Source organism: Pteronotus mesoamericanus, unplaced genomic scaffold (assembly GCF_021234165.1).
Source record: "Pteronotus mesoamericanus isolate MK-2021 breed Mesoamerican mustached bat unplaced genomic scaffold, CSHL_Meso_final contig_52, whole genome shotgun sequence".
Classification (NCBI taxonomy): Eukaryota; Metazoa; Chordata; class Mammalia; order Chiroptera; family Mormoopidae; genus Pteronotus; species Pteronotus mesoamericanus.
In genome coordinates this window covers 13,295,027-13,317,670 of record NW_026555189.1, presented here as the reverse complement: position 1 = coordinate 13,317,670, position 22,644 = coordinate 13,295,027, and the positions used below count along the sequence as shown (strand labels likewise).

The 22,644-nt window shown below is 57.7% G+C and overlaps 4 protein-coding genes across 8 annotated transcripts; 3 read left to right on the top strand and 1 right to left on the bottom strand.

The window, feature by feature from the left end:
• Positions 1-2,952: 2,952 nt before the first annotated feature.
• On the bottom strand, positions 2,953-9,146 carry TRADD (TNFRSF1A associated via death domain). 4 transcript variants are annotated; one of them, XM_054579066.1, is made up of 6 exons: positions 8,992-9,146; positions 8,651-8,889; positions 5,262-5,420; positions 4,115-4,389; positions 3,835-4,030; positions 2,953-3,715 (listed from the first exon to the last, which is right to left on the bottom strand). In XM_054579066.1, exons 3-6 carry the CDS (start codon positions 5,410-5,412, stop codon positions 3,405-3,407), a joined length of 933 nt encoding a protein of 310 aa, XP_054435041.1. In that variant the 5' UTR covers positions 5,413-5,420; positions 8,651-8,889; positions 8,992-9,146; the 3' UTR covers positions 2,953-3,404. The 4 variants fall into 4 exon arrangements, with proteins under 4 accessions (XP_054435041.1, XP_054435042.1, XP_054435044.1 ...); XM_054579067.1 differs by having other exon boundaries at positions 8,651-8,914; positions 8,992-9,006; XM_054579069.1 differs by lacking the exons at positions 8,651-8,889; positions 8,992-9,146 and adding an exon at positions 8,354-8,404.
• A 1,044-nt stretch (positions 9,147-10,190) lies between these two features.
• Positions 10,191-11,942, top strand: FBXL8 (F-box and leucine rich repeat protein 8). Its single transcript, XM_054579065.1, has 2 exons — positions 10,191-10,396; positions 10,970-11,942. Exons 1-2 carry the CDS (start codon positions 10,245-10,247, stop codon positions 11,940-11,942), a joined length of 1,125 nt encoding a protein of 374 aa, XP_054435040.1. The 5' UTR covers positions 10,191-10,244.
• A 906-nt stretch (positions 11,943-12,848) lies between these two features.
• HSF4 (heat shock transcription factor 4) lies at positions 12,849-17,467 on the top strand. The gene is made up of 13 exons (XM_054579064.1): positions 12,849-12,971; positions 13,578-13,686; positions 13,775-13,902; positions 14,002-14,126; positions 14,387-14,462; positions 14,600-14,664; positions 15,195-15,297; positions 15,551-15,678; positions 15,801-16,028; positions 16,538-16,643; positions 16,735-16,800; positions 16,931-17,000; positions 17,277-17,467. The coding sequence occupies exons 1-13, from the start codon at positions 12,849-12,851 to the stop codon at positions 17,426-17,428; spliced, it is 1,479 nt and encodes a 492-aa protein (XP_054435039.1). The 3' UTR covers positions 17,429-17,467.
• Positions 17,468-18,167: 700 nt separating this feature from the next.
• On the top strand, positions 18,168-22,202 carry NOL3 (nucleolar protein 3). 2 transcript variants are annotated; one of them, XM_054579063.1, is made up of 4 exons: positions 18,168-18,342; positions 20,856-21,162; positions 21,304-21,687; positions 21,791-22,202. In XM_054579063.1, the coding sequence occupies exons 2-4, from the start codon at positions 20,868-20,870 to the stop codon at positions 21,796-21,798; spliced, it is 687 nt and encodes a 228-aa protein (XP_054435038.1). In that variant the 5' UTR covers positions 18,168-18,342; positions 20,856-20,867; the 3' UTR covers positions 21,799-22,202. The 2 variants fall into 2 exon arrangements, with proteins under 2 accessions (XP_054435038.1, XP_054435037.1); XM_054579062.1 differs by having other exon boundaries at positions 18,168-18,602.
• The last annotated feature ends 442 nt before the right edge of the window (positions 22,203-22,644 follow it).

Sequence of the window (22,644 nt, the reverse complement as noted above, 5' to 3'; positions counted from 1 at the left end):
GTTTGCGTAGCTGGCGCCCGCGCCCCCTGCGGAAAGACTCTGTCAGGCCTCTGGGCCCCGTCCTCCACGAAGGTAAGGGGCAGAGACCACCCGCTAGGGGTATCCAACTACCGGTGGTTCTTTACCCTCCCGTCCCCTACTCAGGGCTCTGGCATCTCTCCCCCGCATCGAGATGGGTACCCTGAAAGGGCAAGAAGTCTTTCAGGTTGCCCACTCCCACCCCCTCAGCTTCGGCCCAGAACTGTGCTCCAAGGCCCTGGCAGGGAGATACCGAGCCTCAGCCCCACTCCCCGCCCGCCTTCCCAGCGCTAAGGCTGAATACCTTGTCTACCTCTCTCTACCCACCACCTCGGTCCTAGGGATCCCGATACTCAGTCCCTGGAGCGGCCCGGCCCCGGACGCCAGGAACTCCAGGGCTCAGCGCAGGATCAAATGCAGCGTTGGCAGGAAGGGGGACCAGGGCCGGTGCCACGTGACCCTCCAGCTGTGTGCGCCCGGACAGCTGGAGCTCAGCTCCACCCCTGCGCAGCAGGGAGTGCTGTCTCCGAAAGGGAACTTATCTCTGAGAGGGATCCTAACGGCAACTCTTTCTAGGGATGCCTGGAGAAGTGGGTTCTGGTCTCAATGCAGGCTCAAACTCTCCAAATTCGCCTTTCTGGGGGGCAGGAAAAATTAGCCTCTTTGTTAATTCCCCCCCCCCACCTCCCCTCTGGGATTCTCTGGAGTGGGGCAGGGCCTGGGCTGGCAGGAGGAGAATGGGGCGGGGGGTGGGGGGGTGGGGGGGGCTGGTCCTAAATCACTGAGCCCAGCTTCCTAGTCATCAACCTGGCCATTACCCTAGTGCATTCTTGGAAGTGTCTTTCATCAGCTCACAGGAGCCTGGTTCCACCAGGCAGTGCCCATTAACTGCCCCTGGGATACATGGCTGCATCCTTACTCCTGGTCCTGCCAAGACCCCCAGCAAACACACACACACACACACCCACCCCCAACAAGACAGCTCATTTTATTCTCTCAACAACCTTAACAGCAGTTCTTATTGTTCATGCCCAGATGGGGACGCTGTCCCTCAGGGAGTTAAGTAACTTGCCCAGGATCATACAGGCACAAGCCAAGAGCACTGCCCCAGGTCTTCTGGAATTCAATCCAGGATTCTTTCCTCTGTTGTCCCTTGCTGCTCTCCCCATCCATCCACTGGAACACAGGGCAGGGCAAGCCCTGTGTCTTTTTTCACTTGTTAATCTCACAGGTGAGCACTTCAGTCTGTCTCTACAGAGGCAGTTCTGAGTCCCTAGTCCCTAGTGCCCCAGGCCAGTGGAACCTCCTGCAGGTAGAAATAACCAAGCCTGGGTGACCACAGGCTAAACTGGGGAACTCCTGAAGTAGGCCAGTGAGCAAAGGGTTCATTCTGGGACCCAAGTGGGCAGGGAGGAACTCTGGAGACTGAGGGCCCAGTCTTTGCCTAGCTCTGCTGCCAACTCCCTCTTTCTGGAACTCAGAGCCTCCTGGTTTCAACCCATGCAGTGGCACCTGGAGTAGACAGCCCTTCACCCCCACCCCCACCCCTACCCCTCCTGCCCCAGTGTGAGGACAGGCAGTGGGAACCGGCACTGCTACCCAATGCCATCCTCTTTCTAATGGCTATGCCTGCTCCGCCTGACAACTTCTCAACAATGTTCCCCCTGAAAAAGCAAACCCTTCTGAACCTCATTCTCCTGTTTGCAGACCCTTGGGAGTCTGCTATTCTGCCTCACCTCCCATTCCTCCTGTGGTCTGGCTTCAGACTGTACCCACTATGGCCCCAAAATACGCCCCCACCTAGTAGACTTTTCCCCAACTCCAGTGAACACTCCTCAGCCTTAACTGATCTGCAATGTCTGTCACAGTAGGTGGGTATTCCCCTGGCTTCCAAATCTCCTGGTTTTCCTCCTTCCTCTTGGGCTGCTCTTTATCTAGTTAGTGTCCTTCAGGACATCCCCCTGGGCCACCCCACCTTCTCCCACCTATCCTTTTGCGAATCTTTAGCCTTGACCCTCTGCTGAACTCAAAACTGTAGATCCAGCTGTCCTCAGACTCTCCCTGGATGTTCTACAGGCACTTCATGCCCAACTTGTTTCAAACAGAGCAGGCACTTCACCTTCTCCAGGTCCGCATCTCAGCAGGAAGCCTCACCTTTCATCCAACTAGAAAAGGCAGAAACCCTGGGGTTCTCTCTCGCCTAATTCCTTCTCCAGTGTCACCAGGCCTGTTATCCTTGCCTGAAAGAGCTCTCAGTGTTCATCCCCTTCCCTCCATCTCCTGCCACTGTCCCAGCCTGGGCCACAGTTCTCTCTCTCGCTCTCTCTCTCTCTCTCCATCTCCATCCTCACCAGCCTCCCAGCCTACATTCCTGAAACCCTTTAAAGCCTTCTTACTGATCTTGGGATAAAATCCAAACTCTGTAAAATGGCTTACCAGACGCCATGCTATTTACCTCCCCCACTCACCAACTGGTCTTTGCAAATCCACCCACCCCTACACCCAGCCACTCAAACTTTCTGTTCTGCTAATATCCCTCCCTCTCACCTCCCTAAAGACTTCACCTGAGGCTGGCTATGCCCAGGACATTGCCCTTTTCTCAGCCCCACCACCATCGCCCTCCCCTGTTCACACTCATATCTCTACCAGGAGACCTAACCCCTAACCTGGGCTAGGCCCCTCCTGTGGAATTGTTCCCACAATTCCTTGTATTTTTCGCATCAAGGAACAGGTAACATACTCTGGAGGGTAGTTCAGTTGATTAAAGCATCATCCCCATACACCAAGGTTGCAGGTTAAATCCTGAGTCAGGGCACATGCAAGAATCAACCAATAAATGCATCAATAAGTAGAACAACAAATAAATGTCTATGTCTCTCTCTCTCTCTAATCAATAAATAAAAAAAGAAAGAAAGGTAATGTTTTATTGCTGTAGCTTAATATTTGGAGTCCCACACTGAGTATGAACTGGGGGCAGGCAAGATTCATCTCTCTTCTTCACCACAGTATTTGCAGTACCCAGGATGATGCCTAAAACACAGCAGGTCCCTAATGAGTGTTTAGTGAGAGAAGAGGTAAGGACTGGCTGGGAGCCCCTCTTCTGGGGTGGGTGAGGTGAGGCCAGCCTCTGCAGCAGATCACCCCCACATCCTGTCTCTATGGTAGTTTCTGGAACAGAATCCCCAGTGGCACTTCAGCAGGCATGGTGGATGCTCATCTTACTCCTTGAGAAGGCAGTCAACTCTGCCCAGCAGCTGGACTAAGTGAAGTTGTAAGTCCTGTGGATGGACAGGTCAGCAATAGCAGCAGAAGGGACCGTAGGGTCATCCAGGTGCTCCAAACTCTGCTGGGCAACTGGCTGACCGCCCTTTTGTCTGGTACCCAGGCTAGGCCAGGCTGCCATCAGGATTCGCCAGGCCCAGCAAGTCCTCTGCCAGGCTGGTGAGCTCGTTCTCCTCGAGTGCCTCCACCAGGCGCTGCAGTGTGGCTCGGCGGCCCTCAGCCTGAATGAAACGCCTTAGCAGCTGGAAGGCCTGCTCGTACAGCCCCTCGCGCTCGTATTCATAGGCCAGGGAGTCGAGGACAGGGTCCCGTAGCGCTCGACAGCCTCGCTGCAGGGAGCGCCCAACCTTGCGCCATTTGAGGCCCACTGATCGTGCAAAAGTCTGTTGGTCCTGCAGGCTTAGTGGTCGGTTCACTGCAATGGAGTGGGAAGCAGAGTGAGCTGGGGGAAGCGAGGGTGAACGCAGACCGATACCCCTGCATTCCCGCCAATTTCCCGGTAACACTGCCACTACATCTCTAAGCACGCCTCACCTATGGGCTGACCCTGGAACAGAAAAGTCTGGCCAGAGGGCGGCGGTGGCGGCTTCTCCTCCGACGGAGAGGAAGCCAGGGACTGCGAGGGGACTGGAGCTACCTCCGCTTTGCCACCTTGGCCTCCAGAGCCGCATGTCAGATTCCGGAGCGCATCCTCCAACTCAGCAAGTTCCTCGTCCCGGAGCCTGTCAGGCTAGCGAGGAGAGTGCCACGTCGGTGGAGGTCTTAAGCCTCGAATCCCTTGCCCTACCCGTCTCTGCCCCGAGCCCAACCTCACCTTCTGGGCAAAGATGCAACTCAAACAACGCTCCTCATCCGTCAGCAAGGCGTCCAGCAGCTCTGCGCCGGCGCGCAGCTCCAGTTGCAAAGGCACGGAGCACAGGGTCAGCGAGGCCGCCAAGCAGCCCTCCAGGGCGGTGCGCAGCGCCCCCTCGCGGTAGGCCCGGAGGAAGCGGGCGCAGGTCTGGCGTCCGCAGAAACGCAGCTGCACGATCAGCTGCTGATCGCTGCGGTGGATCTTGAGCATCTGCAACACCTCTGGGCTCCCGCTCTCTGCAGAGGCAGGTAGTCAGACGCCAGGCGGTCCCCATGCTGGGCCGTCCTCCAAGCCATTAGAGGAAGGGTGAAGCCCACGGTCAGACGCCCTACCTACTCTCAGACCTCGGGGCGCGCCGTTATCCCAGAGTTCCCAGCCAGAAAACAAAACTGGGATACCAGAATGAAGACCGGAGCTGATTACTGGGAGTGGCTGCCATCCTAGCCTCATCTCTGGAGCCCCAAATTAAGGTGGGCAAAAGGGACATGGGAAGAGGACTTGCAGCACAGAGAGGGGCGAATACCCTGGGCACCCAAGCCTTCTGGCTAGGCAACCGGCAGGGCAGGAAAGAGGCAGGAGGTCTCAGATCTTCAGCCTCCACCAAGTGCGGCTTCCGCTGCCCCTGAAGGAGGGGGACGCTTGCTGCTCTGGGACCAGAGTGAGATCCCTCAACTGGCTTCAATCTCCTGTCACCTCTGCTCTGACATGAGAAAGGGGCACCAGAGAGGTAGTTACTGGGAAGGGGCCATGGACAAGGAGTGCTGCAGTGAGAAAGGAAAAGAGAAGAGAGACGTGTGGTTAGTAGAAGAAAGCAGTGAGTTGGCTGGTCTGGGGAGTATGGAACATCAAGTAGGGGGATGTTAGTGCACACGTAGGTAGATCGTACACAGACAGGAGGGCACATGTCTACACCCAAGTGCACACATGAGTAATAAAGAAGACAGCCTAAGCAATCAGCCCACTTCCTCTCCTTCCCATCAAATGTCTTCCCTGACACAGTGGTTAAACACGTGTCCACAGAGTTGAAGAGGTGGGGGTCTCAGCCCCTGGTCCCACCCACCAATGGCCCCAGGCCACCCCTTTCTCTCCAAGTGACCCAACCACACACCTGCCAATACAGTCCGCAGAGCCCTGTACACTGCCACCTTCTGCTGGGGGTGACCATAGGCATCCGATAGGACCACCTTGTCCAGCGAGGACTCCATAAACAGGTATGCGCTGCCCACCCATTCCTCGAGCCTATTCGGCCCAGCCGCCATCTTCTCTCCTGGAGGTGCAGAAAGGCATCCAGATCAACCCCAACCCAGCCCTGGAGACAACTGTCCAGGATCACATGGCCCGGCTGTCCCCACCCATTTGGCACACTTGTGAGGGGAAGTTCATCATCCCACAGGCAGCCCCATGTGTGTCTGCACAGCACAGCCCAGCTCAGCCCAAACTTGCAGCAAGGGTTCTCCCTCCACTGCCTTCCCAGAGAAGGAGCCCAGGGTCACAGCGGCAAGAGAGGAGGGATATATCCTGCAGTGGAGGCAGAGAAGTTATGCCCCACCCCCCTCAGGCCATGTCATCTCTCTTACCAAAGCTGACAGAAGACACCTTCTTCCTGGACAGTCCACATACTCCATAGCCAACCAAACAAACCCACGTCCTGGTATATGCCCTTAGCTTAAACCTGAACCCTCAGGATCCCTTAGGACCTCAGTTCCGCCATCCCACCACAGCAATTTTCTCACCTGCATTCCTACTATACATTCTGACTTCCCTTCAAAGGATATCTGTAGTTTGTGCCTGCCCAGATTCTTTTCCCCAATCTTGACTGATTTGGGGGGGGGGGGGCCTTCTCTCCTCCTTCTTCTTAATCCAGGTGCCTGTTGGGAGGGCTAACCCCACTCCCTAGCCCCAGGTGTGGGCATGTGAAACAGGCCTTGCCAATCTGCATATTCCATTCACCTTTCTAAAATGATTAGTTCCGAGCTGGGTAGACTCAAGTTGGAACAAGCAACCTACAACTTTCGCTGGACCAATAGGAAACAGGCACTAGTTTCCCCTTCCTTGTGGAGGAGCTGAAAGGAAGGAGAGGTCTCCCTCCTTCTCAGAGGCTTGGGAAGAGCCTGACTGAGAATGAAACTGACACAGAAAGAAACAGCCCAGACAGAAAGAGGCACACTCCTAACCACACTATGCCCCTTGCTGCAGCTGCATCCTGGGCTTGCTTTTCAGTCGTGTGAGCTAAATCATTCCATTTTCTTCTAAAGTATAAATACTTGGAGCTGAGCTCTTGTCTTATGTAACTCAAATTGTTCTATTATAGGTTCCTTTCCTGTTCAGAGACAGCCAGGGCCCCTTGGTTCTAGTATCTCCTCCATCCACTAACACAATCCTGGCTCTAGACCAGGGGGCAAAATTCCCAGCCAGGGAACCCCTGTACCGACCTTCAGTGAAGTGGCCTACCAGTTACTGTGCCGTGAGGCCTGCCTTTTCCTCCCCACCCCACCGAAGGCAACATCCCACACTTAGCCTCTAAACATGGTCTCAAGGCCCCATCTCCTGCCCCGTCAGCCATACTTCTTTATTCTCTCTTCTTTGGCATTTATATATGATGGGCAAGGAGCAGTGCTGAGCCCCAGCTATGAGCACCCTGGACTGACTCATTGCTCTGGGCAGGACAGATGGGGTGGCCCCAGTTGGCATCCATTTACATGAGGGACAGGGAGCCTCCGAAGAGGGATGCCAAGAGGAGCCAGAACCACAGCCTTGGATACTGATGGGGAAGCTGCATTGCAGATCCGCCCCAGACCTTAACCTAAGAACCAAAGCTGGGGCAGTAACCGGGCAGGAGCCATGCAGCATAACCCAGACCTAGCAAGAAAACAACACCTACCTGGTGATGGTCCGACCCTGGGTCTGAGGACAGGGGACATGCCTTTTGAGCCTCCCTCCCCCATGTCAATACCGTTTTGGTAAAAAAAATATTGATATTTGTGTGTATTTACCCAAAACAATGGCCTATGAGGATGGGAGGAGGTTTGGGGGATTTTCATTTTCATTGTATTTAGCAGTATTCTGCTTATGTAAAATGGGTACATTTCCTTTGTATTAAAAAGGCAAAATGTTTTTTTCTTAAAAAGCAAAACAATCAAATAAAAAAAAAACAAAACCAGTGTGAGTCCCTGTAGGTGACAAGTGAGGCCAGGTAGGAAGACAAGTGGGGAGCCCTGGGGAAGTGGTGCAGGGGGATAGAAGAGTGTAAAAACCTGCACTGGAAACGTTTGCTTTTTCATGTCTTCTTAGTCACTTGACTTGAGGGTGCTGACCCGATGGATGGATGTGGTCCCCCGCTAAAGGGTGGAAGCGGTGGGCAGGACAGTGCCAGGGTCTGCCCAGCAGGACTTCCAGGAGGGCACTGGAAACCTTGGCGGGGGGTGGGGGGACACTCCATCACACTAACTAGGACTGGACAAATGGGAGAAGTCAAATAGGTCTGCCGAGGCCCTTAGTTCCCCTGTCCCCTGGGAACTCCTTCCTACACTCCTTCCACAGAAGCCCCTCCTCGGGAACCCCCGCGCCTCACCCTCTTGGAGTCCGCCTCTCTTTGGGCCAGGCCAGGCTGGGTCCTGGAAACGCTTAGCTGGGCTGAGACTGAGGGACACGTCGGTACCGACTCAAGAAAATACGCCCCTGCCACCAGGGGCCAGCGCAGCATTAACACACCCTAACAGTCTCAGGGCAGCTCCACCTCCGGCAGGGTGGGCGGCGGCAGCGGCGGCCTGCGGGGGTGCACCCTTGAGGAGTGAAATCCTGCGACTCCCAGTATCCAGGTGGGCTCCCCCCGGTACTGGGCTGAGCGGTTTCCGAGCTCTGGAGAGGAGCTCCCAAACCTCCCGCTGGCCCACCGCCTGCAGGGATTTCGCAGGCGCCGGTAGCAAAGACCCGCAAGAGGTCTCTGCTGACAGAGGCATTCAGAACGAGCCCTGCCCTCTCACCTGCGGCGTCTCAAAAGCCCTTAGCTGGGACGAGAAACCTGCGGGGACGAAGGTCCGTACCCTCTTTCCCGCCTTGCACGGAAATAACCCAATAGGCCGCTGCTACCACCTTGCCCGGTACAGCCGCGATGACAACGGCGCCGCGCCGACACTCCTGAGCCAGGATACACCTCTGTTCCCTCCAGCGCCGGGAAGCACCCCCACCCTCTGCACTAACCTGGCCGCCCTGGCCCGGCCCGGATTCCCACGCCCGCCCGGCTCCTCGGGATCCGCGCTGCTTCCGGGTGTGCGCGGAGCCCTGGGGCGGCTCCCCAGCCTGAGCCGCCCCGTCCGCCCGGCGTCCCGCCCCCCGCGCTACCCACGGCTCCTCCCCGCCCACTCTCCTCCACAGCGAGTCCCCCGCCTCTGGGCAAAGCCCACCTGGTCAGCTGAGCAGGTAAGACACTGGCTTCCAGGGTTAGAAGACAGGGAAAACTGCCCGCGGCAAGGGACTTCGGGGGCTTGTGGCGCTCACCAGGCCGCAGGGATTCAGGGGGACAGCTGCTAGGTTTTCTCCAGCGGGAAACGGACGGATCCACAAGGGGTTGTCCCCTGGGGACCAGAATTTTCTGGTGTCTTCTGGGGGGTCGAGCTCGATGATATCTATCTCTGCTACTTCCTGACACTCAGGACGGAGTGCTGGCGGGTCCCAGGTTTAAGCCTGCTCGAGGGTACATGTTCTTCCAGGATACACATCCAGTAGGGACAGTTAGCCTGGAAAATATGGGACAATAGAAAACTGGCAAGTGGTGTGAAACATGTACGAAAACCTTCAAGCACCTTAAAATAAAAGTGGCAACTTAAAAGAGGATGTACACTTTCCAGCAACGCCCGCCCGGGAAAGGCCGTCCTCCGGCGTGGATCTATGGAATCCCAGCTGACTCTAAACCGCCCAACGGGAGCCTGGGCGGCAGGGGTCAAGATCAGAACTTGAATCCAGGGACCCTCGGGCCTCAGAGACCCAAGCTTTCCTCCACCGGTGTTTCTTTGGAAGTACTCAGGGTGTCTTCCCCGCTGAGTTGGAGGAAAGGAAGGAGCCTCCCTTTTCAGGGCGGATTCGGGGCGGGGGCGGGGGCGCGGAGGTTGCCCCACCGGCTCCTCCGCTTCCCGATTGGCTTATGGTCCCTGCCAATTAAAAAAATCTCCTCTAATGCTCCCGCCCTATTAACCCTATTGTCACTCTAGTGACAGGCCAGGCTAGTACAGAGTTTCTCAACTTGGGGCCTGTGGAGTCAATCGGCGCTTGCTGAAATTCAGATTCCTGGGCCCTACTCTTTCCTCAAAGCCTGATTTAGTAGGTGGGGCTGTGAATTCTGTATCGAGAATAAGTGTCAGAGTGATTTTGAGACCCCGTGCGGTCTGAGAAGCCCTCATTTCAGTGGCCCTCAGGCAGGGGCTGGGGCCCATCCCTCTCTAGTACTCAGGGTCGAAGCTAGGAGGGAAGCAGTTCAGTTACTCCGGGAGTACTAATCCGGGTATTTCTGAGTGTGTGTGTACAGAGGTGAGACGGGCTCTCTGAGCTGAAAGAGAGGACCTGGTTGTTCCGAGTCAGGGCCTGTGCAGCTGCCCTCCGGCTTCCCTTGGGAAGACTTTAGTAACTAGGAGAAAGAGCTGTTAGCGTTGTCCAAAATCAAGGTATTGGGCTTTATCAACTTCGAGCATAGGTCGTGGTTGCGTTCCTTCTAATACTGCATAAAATGGTGATTTTTATTCAACAAATGATAACAAACTGTAGAGGAGAAGCAGAAATCCTTTTTGGCACCCAGGGCCGACTGCATGGGTCTGAGACTCGTGCAGTTGCACAGGGCCCCATGCTTGTTTCAATAACTTGGTTAAATGCTCTGCTGCCACTGACTTGAAATTCATAATAAGATTTTGAACAAAGAGTGCAGCATTTTCATTTTTCACTGGGCCCCATAAATTATGTAGCAGCTCCTGGGCTACAGGCATTTCCATACATAGGCTCCGGTGTTCCCCTCAACACTCTGGCTTTCCTGAATCCAGGGGCATCCCTCTCTCTCCAAGCCAGAGCTTCGGGTAGCAGTGGAGCCCCCACCCCACGCCAGGCAATGGCTGAGCCTGGAGAGCAACTGCCGGAGGAGGTGCTGGTGCTCATCTTCCGCCACCTGCCCCTGAGGGACCGTGCTGCCGCTGCCAGGGTATGCAGAGCCTGGGCGGCTGCTGCCACCTGCAGTGCTGTGTGGCATGACACGAACATCAGGTAAGCTCCTTCCTCCCTCCTTCCTCCTGCCAGCCTCCCGTGGAGTCGGAAGTTGGGGAGATTCAAGTGACTCCCCACACTGAAAAGCATAATCATTACTAACATTTTTTGACTGCCTACTATGTACCAACCATGGTTCTAAGTGCCTTGCATATATTAATTAACAGATAGTATTATTGTCTCCATTGCACAGATAGGAAATTGAGGCAGAGAGAGTGAGTCACTCACCGCAAGTCACTCAGCTAAGGAGTGGCAGAGGTGGAATGTTAACTTGGCCATGCTGGTGACCTTAGAGACCTCTGAGAAAGCCCAGTTCTTAAAACTCTGGTTCTCCTTGCCAGGGTTTCAACTTGCAGCACACACATCTGAAGTCTTCTAAAGGGATAGGGTGGAGCTCCCACCTAGCCTTAGCGGCTAGCTTGGGGTAACCAGGCATGGTCGAAACTAGGAGGTGTGTGGGTAGGGAGCAGAAGGTGGGGGTGGTAGCTGGAACCCAGGCTGAGGGATGGTATGGGCTTCTCTTCTGTTCGCGGGGACACAGGGATGCCTTTTCTCCACCGCTCTAACCCCAAGTTGCAACTGTGAGGGAGAAGGCATGCTGCCACCATATCTGTCCACCTGCCTGGACCACATTCACAACCTGTGGCTGGAATTTGAGCCGTCGAGGAAGCCGAGCCGCCGGATGGCCACGGAACTGCTGACCGCACTGGCGGGCCGCACCCCAGGGCTTCGAGGCCTGCATCTGGAGTGCCTGGGAGAGAAGCCCCTCTTCGACGCAGGCCGCGACGTCCTGGACGCCGTGCGCGCCATCTGCCGGGCTGCTCCGGCGCTGCGCCATCTCGACCTGCGGCACTTGCCCTTTACTCTGGACGACGCGCTGGTGCTGCAGGTGGCACACGGCTGCCCCGAGCTCCGCAGCCTCTTCCTGAACAACGGCACTTTGGTGGGCAGCGTGGGGCCGGGCTCCGTGCTCGAGCTACTAGAGGCCTGCCCGCGCCTGTGCACCCTTGGCCTGCACCTGGCCAGCCTGTCACACCCCGCCCTCGAGGTGCTGGCGGCCCCACACCACGAGCCTTTCGAACTCTTGGCCTTGCGGTGCGCCTGCCCAGAGGACGCACGCGCCCCGCCTCTGCCCAACGAAGCCTGGGCTGCGTTGCGCCACCGCCACCCTGGACTGGTTGTGGAAGTGGAACTGGAGCCAGCACTCTCTGATGAGAGCGTGACTCGCGTCCTGCAGCCTGCTATGCCAGTGGCTGCGCTGCGGCTCTGTCTCTCTGGAGACACTGTAGGTCCCGTGCGCTTCGCAGCGCTGCACTACGCGGAAACCTTGCGCGTGCTCGAGGTGCGCGCCGCCGCCTCTCCGGAGCTAGACGCTGCTCTGGAGTTGCTCGCGGCCAGCTGCCCGGGCCTTCAGGAAGTGCACTGCTTCTGCGTGGTGCGACCCTCGGTCCCGCACGCTTTCCGTGCGCACTGCTCGCGCCTGCGCAGCTACACGCTCAAACTAAAGCGGGAGCCACATCCCTGGCGGCCCACACTTGTGGAGTGATGGGGCAAGCCTCTCCCGCTGTGAGATGCTGGGTGAGTTTGGCCAAGCGCGCCCCAACTGCTACCCTGCTCCTTCAGGACTCTGTGGCCTCTTGTGCGTCTCGGGAATCGTGGGGCGGGGGTCGTCCAGAGTCCACTTGATGCTCTCAGCTTCTGCAGACTCCGAATGTCCCTCGGTACCCTCCTCCAACTTCCCTCTGTGAACGCTGTGCTAGCTCCTGAGGCCCTGGCGTGGGGTGGGAGAAGAGGGCGCCGGCGCTAGCCAGGGGTGAGTGTGAAATAAATCCTTGCAGTGTCTCAGCGTCCAGTGAAACACCAGGTCGGCTCTGAAGCGGGATGACAAGGATCCCAGAGGTCCGAGGAGCCGTCCAGACAGGAGTGGGAGGGAGCGAGACCTCAAGGTCCCTTATACTGATGCAGCTGTGGGAGTCAGGGGCAGTTCACTCCATGTCCTTGGAATGGCAACGCCCCAGGGTCCAGCGAGAGGGTGTCCGCTTCTCCTCTTCCCTCCCTCCCTCCCCCGCTCCTCTCTGACCGTCCTACCCGAGGCTTCACTGTGCCCATGATCATCACCTCCTAGGACTTTGCCAACTCACACCAGACTGCGCACAGGCTATTTCACCCGAAGAACAATGGAAGAAACAGCGGGTCTGAGAAGGGTGAAACTCGAACCCAGGTCTCGCTCTACCCCGCACCGCTGTACCCATGTCCTATCTCAGCGTGCCCTTTCTGTTTGCTGGGGCTGCGGCCCGGGCTGAGCCCCGCCCCGCGGATTTGCACGTGGCCCCCACCTGACCCTGCGCCGGGAGGCGGAGTAGGGCGGGGCGGGCGGCAAACACTGAGCTTTCCGAGGCTTTGACAAGCCCGCGGCGGCCCAGGCCGAGGGCTCAGCCTCCGAGACTACACCATGCAGGAAGCGCCAGCCGCGCTGCCCACAGAGCCGGGCCCCAGTCCCGTGCCTGCCTTCCTCAGCAAGCTATGGGTGCTGGTGGGCGACCCGAGCACCGACCACCTGATCCGCTGGAGCCCGGTGAGGGCTGGGGCCCCTCGACTTCCCCAGTGGTACCCGGGATTCCTCCACGTCAGTGAACATCGCTCCCACCCAACCCCCGCCTGGGACAGGGCCGTGGGTTCCCCAATTCAGCGGTCCAGGGTAGTTCATCTTGGAGGGGGTGTGCGAAATGGAGATAAAGTGATTTCCTTGGAGCCAAGAGTAGGATCCTTCTGGAGAACTAAAGCCAGAAGGATTTTTGTGGTCATTTAGTTCTCACGGCACCCCATCGGACAGATGGGGGAAACAGAGGCCAGAGGAGAAGGGCTCGGTCCGGTCCTAGCTCAGGGTCACATTACCGGTCCCAGGCTCCAGGTCTGGCCTTTGCACCTCCTTTCGGAGAACCAAGAACGGAGTCTGGGTTGGGCTGGAGTGGGGATTCATTGTGATCGCCCCAGGACAGGCCTTAGAACTGGTTCTAGCCTGGCCTCCTCCCGTATCCCCATGAGCAACAGGCTGGGTTCCTAGAGTGACTATGCATGTGAGTGTGCGCGCCAGAGCACGGACCAAGACGGGAGCGGTAATGCTCACGGTGTCGTCCGGTCTCCTCCCGCTTGGTTGGTGGGAGGGCGGTGTTCTCCGCAGAGCGGGACCAGTTTCCTCGTAAGTGACCAGAGCCGCTTCGCTAAGGAGGTGCTGCCCCAATACTTCAAGCACAGCAACATGGCGAGCTTTGTTCGGCAACTCAATATGTGTGAGTCCCTAAGGCCAGGCAGGGAGCAGGGGTGGGTGACTTGGTGCTCGGGGATGGGCAATTGACGGCTCCACGCCACACTCCCTAGATGGTTTTCGGAAGGTGGTGAGCATCGAACAGGGCGGCCTGCTCAGGCCCGAGCGCGACCACGTCGAGTTCCAGCATCCGAGTTTCGTGCGTGGCCGCGAGCAGCTACTGGAACGCGTGCGGCGCAAGGTGGGGCAGACTGCAGGAACCAGCAAACTCAGGCGCCGGTTTGGGGACGGCTGGCCGTGTTTTATGTGACTCAGGCCCGTCGGCGCCTCCCACCTGCAGGTGCCCACTCTGCGCAGCGACGACGGCCGCTGGCGCCTGGAGGACCTGGGCCGACTGCTGGGCGAGGTGCAGGCTTTGCGGGGAGTGCAGGAGAGCACCGAGGAGCGGCTGCGGGAGCTCAGGCAGTGCGGGAGTCTGGGAGGCGGCGGGGGTGGGGGGCGGGTGTAGGAGGGTAGGGAAGGGGCGAGAGGGCAGTGTGGTTCTGGGCAGCTCCTTCCTCTCATGCCTTGGCGCCTTCATCCAGACAAAATGGGCCGGGTCGTCGGGCTCTGTTCTCTATGGATGGATGATCATGCTGGGGGTCGCAGGTTGGGGCCTGCCATTCAGTGGAGAGTGGCTACTGGGCAACTCAGAAGCCTCAGCACCCTCCCACACCTTCCCCCAGGCAAAACGAGATCCTGTGGAGAGAGGTGGTGACGCTGCGGCAGAGCCATGGTCAGCAGCACCGCGTCATTGGCAAGGTGTTCCTCTCGGCCACCCCAGTTCTCTCCCACTCCTGAATACCCTGCTCTGTCCAGTCCTCTAACCCATCTGGAAATGCCTCATTAGGATGGGGGCAAGGTTCATAGGATGATTTAACCCTTTGCTTCCTCTTCAGCTGATCCAGTGTCTCTTTGGGCCACATCAGGCTGGGTCCAGCAGTGCAGGAGCTAAGAGAAGGCTGTGAGTGAGAAAGCTAGGGGCGCTCCCCTGCCCCCTCCCCCCCCCAGCATCCTCCCTGCCTGAGGCCTCATACAGGGCACCCATTCATCAGAAATCCTCACCACCCCCCCACTCCCACACCAGATGCCAGTCTTCCTCACCCCACAGCCCTCTCCCCAAAAGCCCTCTTCCAGGACTTTCTCCCTCTACCTCTCAGCTTCACTACCAAAACTCCCACTCTTAGATGCCTCAGTTCCAGGACCTTAGCCCCAAATTTCTACCCCAGCAGCCCCTTCCCCCTCACCCCAAAGCATCCCAACATCAGAGGGTCCGGGACTCAAACCATGCTCCCTCCCTCTCCTCTCTACCCCCAAAGGGCCCCTCTCCGGGGTGAGCCCCAGCTGCCTTCAGCATGTGACTGATGCCCTGGCAACAGGCCTCAGCTCTGCTGACTTGGCGGCTGGGGCCTGTGGGAGGGAGGTGGTGCAGGCTGAGGGGCATGGGAGACGAATCTGCCCAGCCCCCTGTCTGTGCCCCGCCACCCTGCACAGGTCCCTGATGCTGGATGAGGGATGCTCCTGCCCATCACCGGCCAAACTCAGTGCCTGTTCCCTACCTGGTGCCCTCTTGCAGGACCCCCACTTTATCCAGTCGGTAGGTTTTGCTTCTCCTCCCTTCCCTAGGGCACAGCTGGGCTGATGGAAAGCCTATTCCTATTCCCCATTCCTCCCCCAAAAAAGAGGAGATGGAAGTCAGCCTTTCCCCCCACTCCCTCTCACACACCAGACCAGGCTGCCCCACATGGGCAGCAAAACTTCCCCCTTAGACCTGGTCCATGTGGGTACTGGTTGGGTTCTGGCTATTCTGTGGCTGTGGTGAAGGGTTGGCCCTAATCTTTTGCTTACAGCCCCTCCCAGAGGCCGCCTTGGGCCTCAGCTGCCCTCCCAGGGCCAGGGGCCCCATCATCTCCGACATCCCGGGAGACACTCCATCCCTTGAAGGGACCAGGCTTTCTCCCTCCACTGGTGGCAGGAGGTAACAGGAGCAGACAGGCGCTGTCCTCAGGGAGTCTTGGGGAGAGCCTGGCAGCCCAGATGGCTGTGGGGGTCGGGGAGAGGTCAGCGTCAGGGTCTGGTTGAAGCTTTTCTCTGGTGCAGGGAGAAGGGCCTGGCATTGCTCAAAGAAGAGCCGGCCAGCCCCAGGGGGGAAGGCCAGGCCCAGCTGGCCCTGGCCCCAAACGAGTGTGACTTCTGCGTGACAGCCCCCCCACTGCTACCTGTGGCTGTGGTCCAGGCTATCCTGGAAGGGAAAGGGAGCTTCAGCCCTGAGGGGCCCAGGAATGCCCAACAGCCTGAACCAAGGGGTCCCCCAGAGGTACATGACAGGTGAGCAGAGACCCCGTTCTTGACTGTGAACCTTGGCAGTAAGACCAGCACTAACTAGGCCCTGAAACTTCCCAGTCTTGTCTGTCCCTGGGTGGCTGATGGGGATATTGGGTACTATGATATGACCTGATTTCTCAGAGTTGCTCTAAGGAGTACCAGCATCATAGGTCCTGGAAAGTGGAAACATCTCTGTGTAGGGCTCAAGAATCTGCAGTTTAAACATGTTCATTGGGGTGGTTGTAAAGATTGTAAAATACACAACAGTTAAAAACTACTGGAATTGCATAGGGAGGGGACACGATCCCAAGACCCCAGCTCTGCAACTCAAACCTCAGGCCAGAGAGAAGAGGCAGAGGCACTCTATGCACCCCTCTATGTGTGAGTGCAGGGACCTCTCCTAGCATGTTCTAGATATTGTTAGATTTAGATCCTGATGTACGCAGATTTCTTGGGAACCCAGTTGAGGCGGGGAGAGTTACTGCAGGCCAACAGCAGTTCTCTGTGCACAGGGGGCCTCTGGGCCTGGAGAGGCGGAGCCAGTGCCCAGAGAGTCTTGAGCCTCCAATGCTACTTCAGGCCCCACCTGAAAGTGTGGAGCCTGCAGAACCCCTGGATGTGAGTACACCTTCAGCAGGGTATGGGGCTTGCTGGGGTCCAGCTGTCTGTGCAGCCTGGGAAAGGCATTATTGACCTGAGGTTCCCCCAGGTGCTGGGCCCCAGCCTCCAAGGGCAGGAATGGATGCTGATGGACTTGGACATGGAACTGTCCCTGGTAAAATGGGGGTGGGGAAGGCAGGGGATTAGGGGTTGCTAGGACAAGCCCTTTGGTCCATGGCTGTTCTCTTTCAGCCAAAGCCCCAGCAGCTCCTTCCCCAGCTTCTTTGTGGGGTTCTCCCATGCAGATGCAGCCCTTGGTTCCACAGAAGGGTGAGACTGAGCTGACAGTAAAGGGGTTAAATTCTCCAGGCCCAGGTAATAGGTCGTGGTGACTCCATCTGGGGGGAGGCCCTGTTTGGCCAGAGCTACCATGATTAGGTGGGCTGGGCAGTTTGTGTTTCGGGGGACATCCCTTGAATTCAGGCTGCCCTGAAATGAGCTGCTTAAGCCACCCATCCCAACTGGGTCAGAGTGGGGAAGTTGAGAATGGATGTTTCATCCTAGCTGATAAGAGGGCAAGGAGGGTAGGCTCTTTTTCCCTGAAGAAAGTGGGACATTTCTCCCCGCTGAGCACAGCCCCACTCCTCCTAGGGAAGGCTTCCGCTCTTGGGGCACCACTCCTGCTGGACGTCCAAGCGGCTTTAGGAGGCCCAGCTCTCAGCCTGCCTGGAGCTTTAACCATTTACAGCCCTCCTGAGAGCCGGGCCTCCTCCCTGGGCCCCGGGGCGGACCCCTCGCCCTGAACCCTCTCCAGTCGGAAGCCACCCTGGCTTGAGGGCTGGCCGGCAGCCTCACGCCCTTCTCGGATTCCTAGCGCCCCCTGGTGGAGGCTGAGCGAAGACCCTGCTACTGGGCTGCCCCTTTCCACTATCAAGTTATGTACATAAACCGCATTTTCCCCTATGTTTCTCGTCTCTTTTCTCTACCGACCAGGGAGTACAGAAGTCATGGGGGATAAGGGGCTATTTTGCATTCGTAGAAGCTTTCAGATCCTAGGGTTTTAATGGGGAAGCCCCTGGAGAGTAGAATGCTTGAGGAGCCTGCTCCTAGTTCCCTGCTTAGGGCCGGTGTCTGGCCACTGCACCCTTCAGGAAGTGGGAGCTTTGGGGGTCACACCCGGCTCCGCAATGGATCCGCTCTGTGATCCTGGGTAAGCTGGTCCCCTTCTCGGAGCCTTATCTGTGGCAGATAAAGAGGAGTCGACGAGAAGATAAGAGTAAAGCGCCTGGGAATTGCCAGGCCCAGAGCGGGCACCGGGTGCGTGAGCCCGCGGACCGCACTGCCTCCTCGCTGCCTCACTGGGCGCCTGGAGTTGGGAGGGACAGCGGGCTACAGGAACGAGCCCAGGCAATGCGCGGCCCCGGCAGTCGGCCTCCCTGGGTGCGGACCAGAAGGCCTGCTCTCCGCTACCTCCTCCCGGTTCCCGGCAGCCCCGGCTGCCCTGGTTGCCCCGCCCTCCCCTCCCCCGCCGCAGCTGCTGCTCCCACCGCACCCCCGCCCAGCCCTTTCTGCCTCGTCATCTCCTACCCCGCCAAGGCTCGACCGGTGAGTGGGGCCCTCCGAGCGCACCGGACCGGGAGCCCCACTCCACCCGGCTGGGGTAGGGAAGAAAACTGAGACCGGGCGGAATCTGTGCGCCCACCCGCGGCGCTCTAAGGTCTGTGAGCTCCGCCCCTTCGCAGGAGTTTAACTCTGGGCTCCGGTGTAGGGGAGATAAGGGAAGCTTGTGGTCGCACCTGGGCAAAGGCTCCCGCAGTTTCCCACGCCGCTCGCTCCCTAGCGAAAGACCCCGCGGAAGCCAGGTGGGGAGGGGGAGCCGAGACCCCCCTCCACGCCTCAGACTTGGAGCTGCCTGGTGCCCCGGGAAGGATCTGACCCGTGACCCACCCTTGAAGGACTGGCTGGGACACAACTTCGGTACAGTATTGACCTCTAAGCATTGAGTCTGGGAGGGCCCACACTAGCTGAGGTCTCTGAGCCCAAGGGGAGGAGACTAACATAAAAATAACTAGGTTAGGAGTGAGGGAGAATGAGGGGACCAATCCAACCTGCCCCCTCCCTCTCTACACCTGTACACAAGTAGGTTCTGTCCCCTCTCCTTGCAACCGTGATGGGAGGACAGTCTTTGGAAGCCTCAGCTGAAGAGAGTAGAGGGTGTGTGTGTACACGGCGCAGTGATGCCAGTTAGCATAGTGCGGCAGGTATGCGCTATTCTCTCGGGGTACACAGGAAATGAGATGGAGCCAGTCTGCCTATAACACACTCAGATATTGAAGGGGACATTTGAGTTTTGGAGGATGGGTCCACATCTTGGAAGACGGGGAAGGGTATTTAAGGAACAGGTTTAAGGAACAGCACCTGCTGAGGTTCAGAACTGCCAGGGGCTTAGTGAGTCCTCCTGGTACTGAGGTTGGGGGCTGGGGGGTGAGGAAGCCCTGGCTGTCCAGGAGATGTGGCAGAGCAGCCCGGCAGGATAGTCTGAATTCTCTCTGATGGGCAGTGAGGAGAAGGGCAGGTAGTTAGGGCTGACGTCCTGCTTGGCAGGAGACCTCATTGTAGTTCAGGTTGGAGCAAGTCAGATCACAGTCTTGGCCCTTGGTCTCTCTTAGACTGTCTTCTCATCTGTAAAATGGGGACAATAAATCCTGCCCCAGAGAGTTGTCAGAAATCACTGTGCTGTGGGGGTGATGAGATGGGAGTGAGAGGTATTTGGAGAGACTGTCAAAGGATATGAGGTGAGCATGGTGGGGTTGAGAAGGTGCTGATGGAGACTCCCTGAAAGGTGGAGGCACAGCCTCTGTCACAGGTGCAACATGAACGGAAAAGGAGGGGCAAGGGGTGATCCTAGTCTCTAATCAGTAACCTGCCTGGGGGAAGGGTTGATACTGCAATGTGACCCGCAGGGGTGAAGTGACCAGGGAGGCACAGCATGATACCAGAATGTAATCAATGACCTGGAAGGCAGGAGGCTGTTAGGACCAAATCTGCTCTCCCAAACCTAGAGCCGGGTAAGGAGGTAGAGGAGAGACCCCAAAGGGAGGACAAGACCAGGAGGGTGCTATGTGGACAAAGCTAAGGCTGGAGGAAATGGACTAAGAGAGCATGTGGTCCAGGGCCTGACCTCTCTGCCCCTTATTGCCAGGGGCCTGGCTGCCTGGGTCAGGACACTCAAGAGAGGATGAGCCATTGTCCTTAGATGTCAATGAGTGGACAAAGCAAATTAACTCCTGCCTAACACCTGCTGATTGGTAGAGGCAGTGTCTCATAATGGAAGGATCCATGGAAGAGACAGTAAAAGTTGGGCAAGCATTTAAAAATACATTGTTGGTAGCTTTTTTTGATTTGGGCCCTGGGTACTTCAAGAGGAAGCAAGGGATGGCTGTGTGCCATTCCCAGGGCAGCAGGGAGACAGCTGGGCCTTGGGTGATGCCAGGAGCACTTGGTCAGAGCCACGACTAAAGAGAATTCAGGTATCCCTGTCCAGGTATTAGGGAACCACTGGGGCTGCACATGGTGGTGGCATTGGTGAGGGGGTGCAGCGGCAGGTCCTGTCCTGGAAAGATGTATCTCAGGGTCAGGATAGGGGTGTGGTCATTCTCCCGTGGGTGAGAGGAGCAGGGAAGGATCTCAGCACTGGATGCTCTGCGTGCAGGGGGATCAGGGCTCTGCAGGGTTTAGGCTGGAGGTGAAGGCCTAAACTGTGAAAGCAGTGAGGGCAACAGAGAAGTATTCAGCAGACAGACTGGAAAGGACTTGACTGCAAGCTGGATGTGGGGTCTGCCTGTTAAGGGCGGGAAGCAGGTTTGGCAAAGAGAAGTTAGTTTGGATAAACTGGGTCTGAACAGATCGTAGAATCTGCAGGCAGGTGGGATTCAGAATGGAGGTCCTAGTTGGGGAGAGCAGTCAGGGAGTAGATAAGGGCCCTGGGAGGGCGGGGAGAGGAGAGGGGAGGAGGGCCACAGCTGATGTTTAAGGAACCAAGGAGAAGCCTGAGGAGGAAACAGAACAGAACCGATCTGAGGCAGGAGTACAGTCCGGAGCTGCGGAGCTGTCCAGCCCCCGGGGTCGAGGTGAACTTGGATCCCAGCCACAGGTGTTCACTGGAGCCCTGGGAAAGAGGCCAAGGGCGGACAGGCCCCAGCCCCCAGTACCTCTCTCCCCCTCTCCCAGGCATCCCCCACAATGGGCAACGCGCAGGAGAGACCGTCAGAGACTATTGACCGGGAGCGGAAACGCCTGGTAGAGACGCTGCAGGCGGACTCTGGGCTGCTGCTGGACGCGCTACTGGCGCGGGGCGTGCTCACTGGGCCGGAGTACGAGGCATTGGATGCGCTGCCTGATGCCGAGCGCAGAGTGCGCCGCTTGCTGCTGCTAGTACAGAGCAAGGGCGAGGCCGCCTGCCAGGAGCTGCTGCGCTGCGCCCAGCGCACTGCGCGCGTGCCCGACCCTGCCTGGGACTGGCAGCACGTGGGCACTGGTGAGTGCGCATGGGGCGGAGCCTAGGCCAGAGTAGAGGGTGTGATGGGGGCGGAGTTCTAGCCTCCCCCAGAGGTGGGAGTGTGCAGAGAAAACTGCAGAGGGTTAAATTGAGCCTGAGACACTCCCACCCCTACCCCAGGCTACCGGGAACGCAGCTATGACCCTCCATGCCCAGGGCACTGGACACCTGAGGCAGCCGGCTCAGGGACCCCATGCCCTGGGCTACCCAGAACTTCACATTGCGATGAGACCGGAGGTCCAGAGAGCTCCGAGGCAGTGCAATCCGGATCCCTCGAGGAGCCCGAGACAGAGCTAGAAGCTGAGGCCTCTGAAGGGGCAGAGCCAGAGTTGGAACTGCAAATGGATCCAGAACCAGAGGCAGAACCAGAGCCTGAACTAGAGCCAGAGCCAGAGCCAGAGCCAGAGTTGGACCCGGATCCAGAGCCTGACCTAGAGCCTGAGCCCGAACCAGAGCCGGAGCCAGAGCCGGAGCCAGACTGCGAGGCAGGAGATGAATCTGAAGGTGGTCAGCTGCCTAAATCCAGTGACAGGTTGGTGGGGGGTTGTGGCCCAGGAGGCAGATGGTGGGCCCCACCTGACCGACCTCTCTCCCCTTTCACCTCTAGATTCCTGATGGCCAGATCGCTGAAGGGCCACCCCTCATCAAAGCCAAATGGGACCCGGATCCTGCCATGGCAGAGTTGGATTACCACCAAGGCTCCACCTGGCCTGGTATTCACTGAAAGTGAATAAACTCTGGAGGGTCAGTCTGGGCGCCCTATGATTCTGGCTCTTTGCCAAAAAATAAAGGTGACCTGGGGAGCCCGGTGCCCCATCACCTAGCCCTATTTTGTCAACAGCTCAAGCTGCATCTCTGGAGATCCAGGATCCAGGAGCCCAGTGTGATTAAGGGTCTGACTTGGGCGCTTTTATCTTCCTAAACCATTTGGGGGCATGTGTTGTCACCAGCTCTATTCCATGGAAGCCCCTGGGCCTGGCACAGAAAGCCAGGGAAGGAGAATTTTTCTCCACTGGGCGGGGGGGGGGGGGCTAGAGCTGACAGCCTTGGAAAATGAGACTAGGAGAGAGGAAGAAGGAAGGATCTTGGGTAGATAAAAACCACACGCACTTTGTTGTAATCGTTGTTTTAATTATCTGGCTTCTCTCTGGACTGGGAGCTCCGTGAGGGTTTGACCAGTACGCAGAAGGTCATCTATGCATATGCACTAACTAAATGAATAAGGAGTTTCTAGCTGCATTTCCGAATTTTACAGATGGGAAACCTAAGGCCAAGGATGGGAGTGGGACTGGGCCAACCTCACACAGCTGAGTCGGAGGTGAAACTGGAAGCGACAACCATCTCTGTACCTCTCCTGGTCCAGAAGGGTTCAGGACTTGGCTCTGGTCAGAGAAGGGCTCTGACAACTAGGGGCCTGCCCCTCAGGCTTGTTTGTGGCTGCTGCCGTGCTATGACAACCTC

Coding starts and splice junctions, on each gene's coding strand:
- TRADD (XM_054579066.1), bottom strand. CDS start 5,412: ATGGCGGCTGGGCCGAATAGGCTCGAGGAATGGGTGGGCAGCGCATAC. Junction 4,031..4,114: donor GTTGCATCTTTGCCCAGAAG/GTGAGGTTGGGC, acceptor TCTCCTCGCTAG/CCTGACAGGCTCCGGGACGA. Junction 3,716..3,834: donor GTTCCAGGGTCAGCCCATAG/GTGAGGCGTGCT, acceptor ACTCCATTGCAG/TGAACCGACCACTAAGCCTG.
- FBXL8 (XM_054579065.1), top strand. CDS start 10,245: ATGGCTGAGCCTGGAGAGCAACTGCCGGAGGAGGTGCTGGTGCTCATC. Junction 10,397..10,969: donor TGGCATGACACGAACATCAG/GTAAGCTCCTTC, acceptor TCTAACCCCAAG/TTGCAACTGTGAGGGAGAAG.
- HSF4 (XM_054579064.1), top strand. CDS start 12,849: ATGCAGGAAGCGCCAGCCGCGCTGCCCACAGAGCCGGGCCCCAGTCCC. Junction 14,665..15,194: donor GCAGGAGCTAAGAGAAGGCT/GTGAGTGAGAAA, acceptor CACCCTGCACAG/GTCCCTGATGCTGGATGAGG. Junction 15,679..15,800: donor CCCTCCACTGGTGGCAGGAG/GTAACAGGAGCA, acceptor TCTCTGGTGCAG/GGAGAAGGGCCTGGCATTGC.
- NOL3 (XM_054579063.1), top strand. CDS start 20,868: ATGGGCAACGCGCAGGAGAGACCGTCAGAGACTATTGACCGGGAGCGG. Junction 21,163..21,303: donor CTGGCAGCACGTGGGCACTG/GTGAGTGCGCAT, acceptor CCCCTACCCCAG/GCTACCGGGAACGCAGCTAT.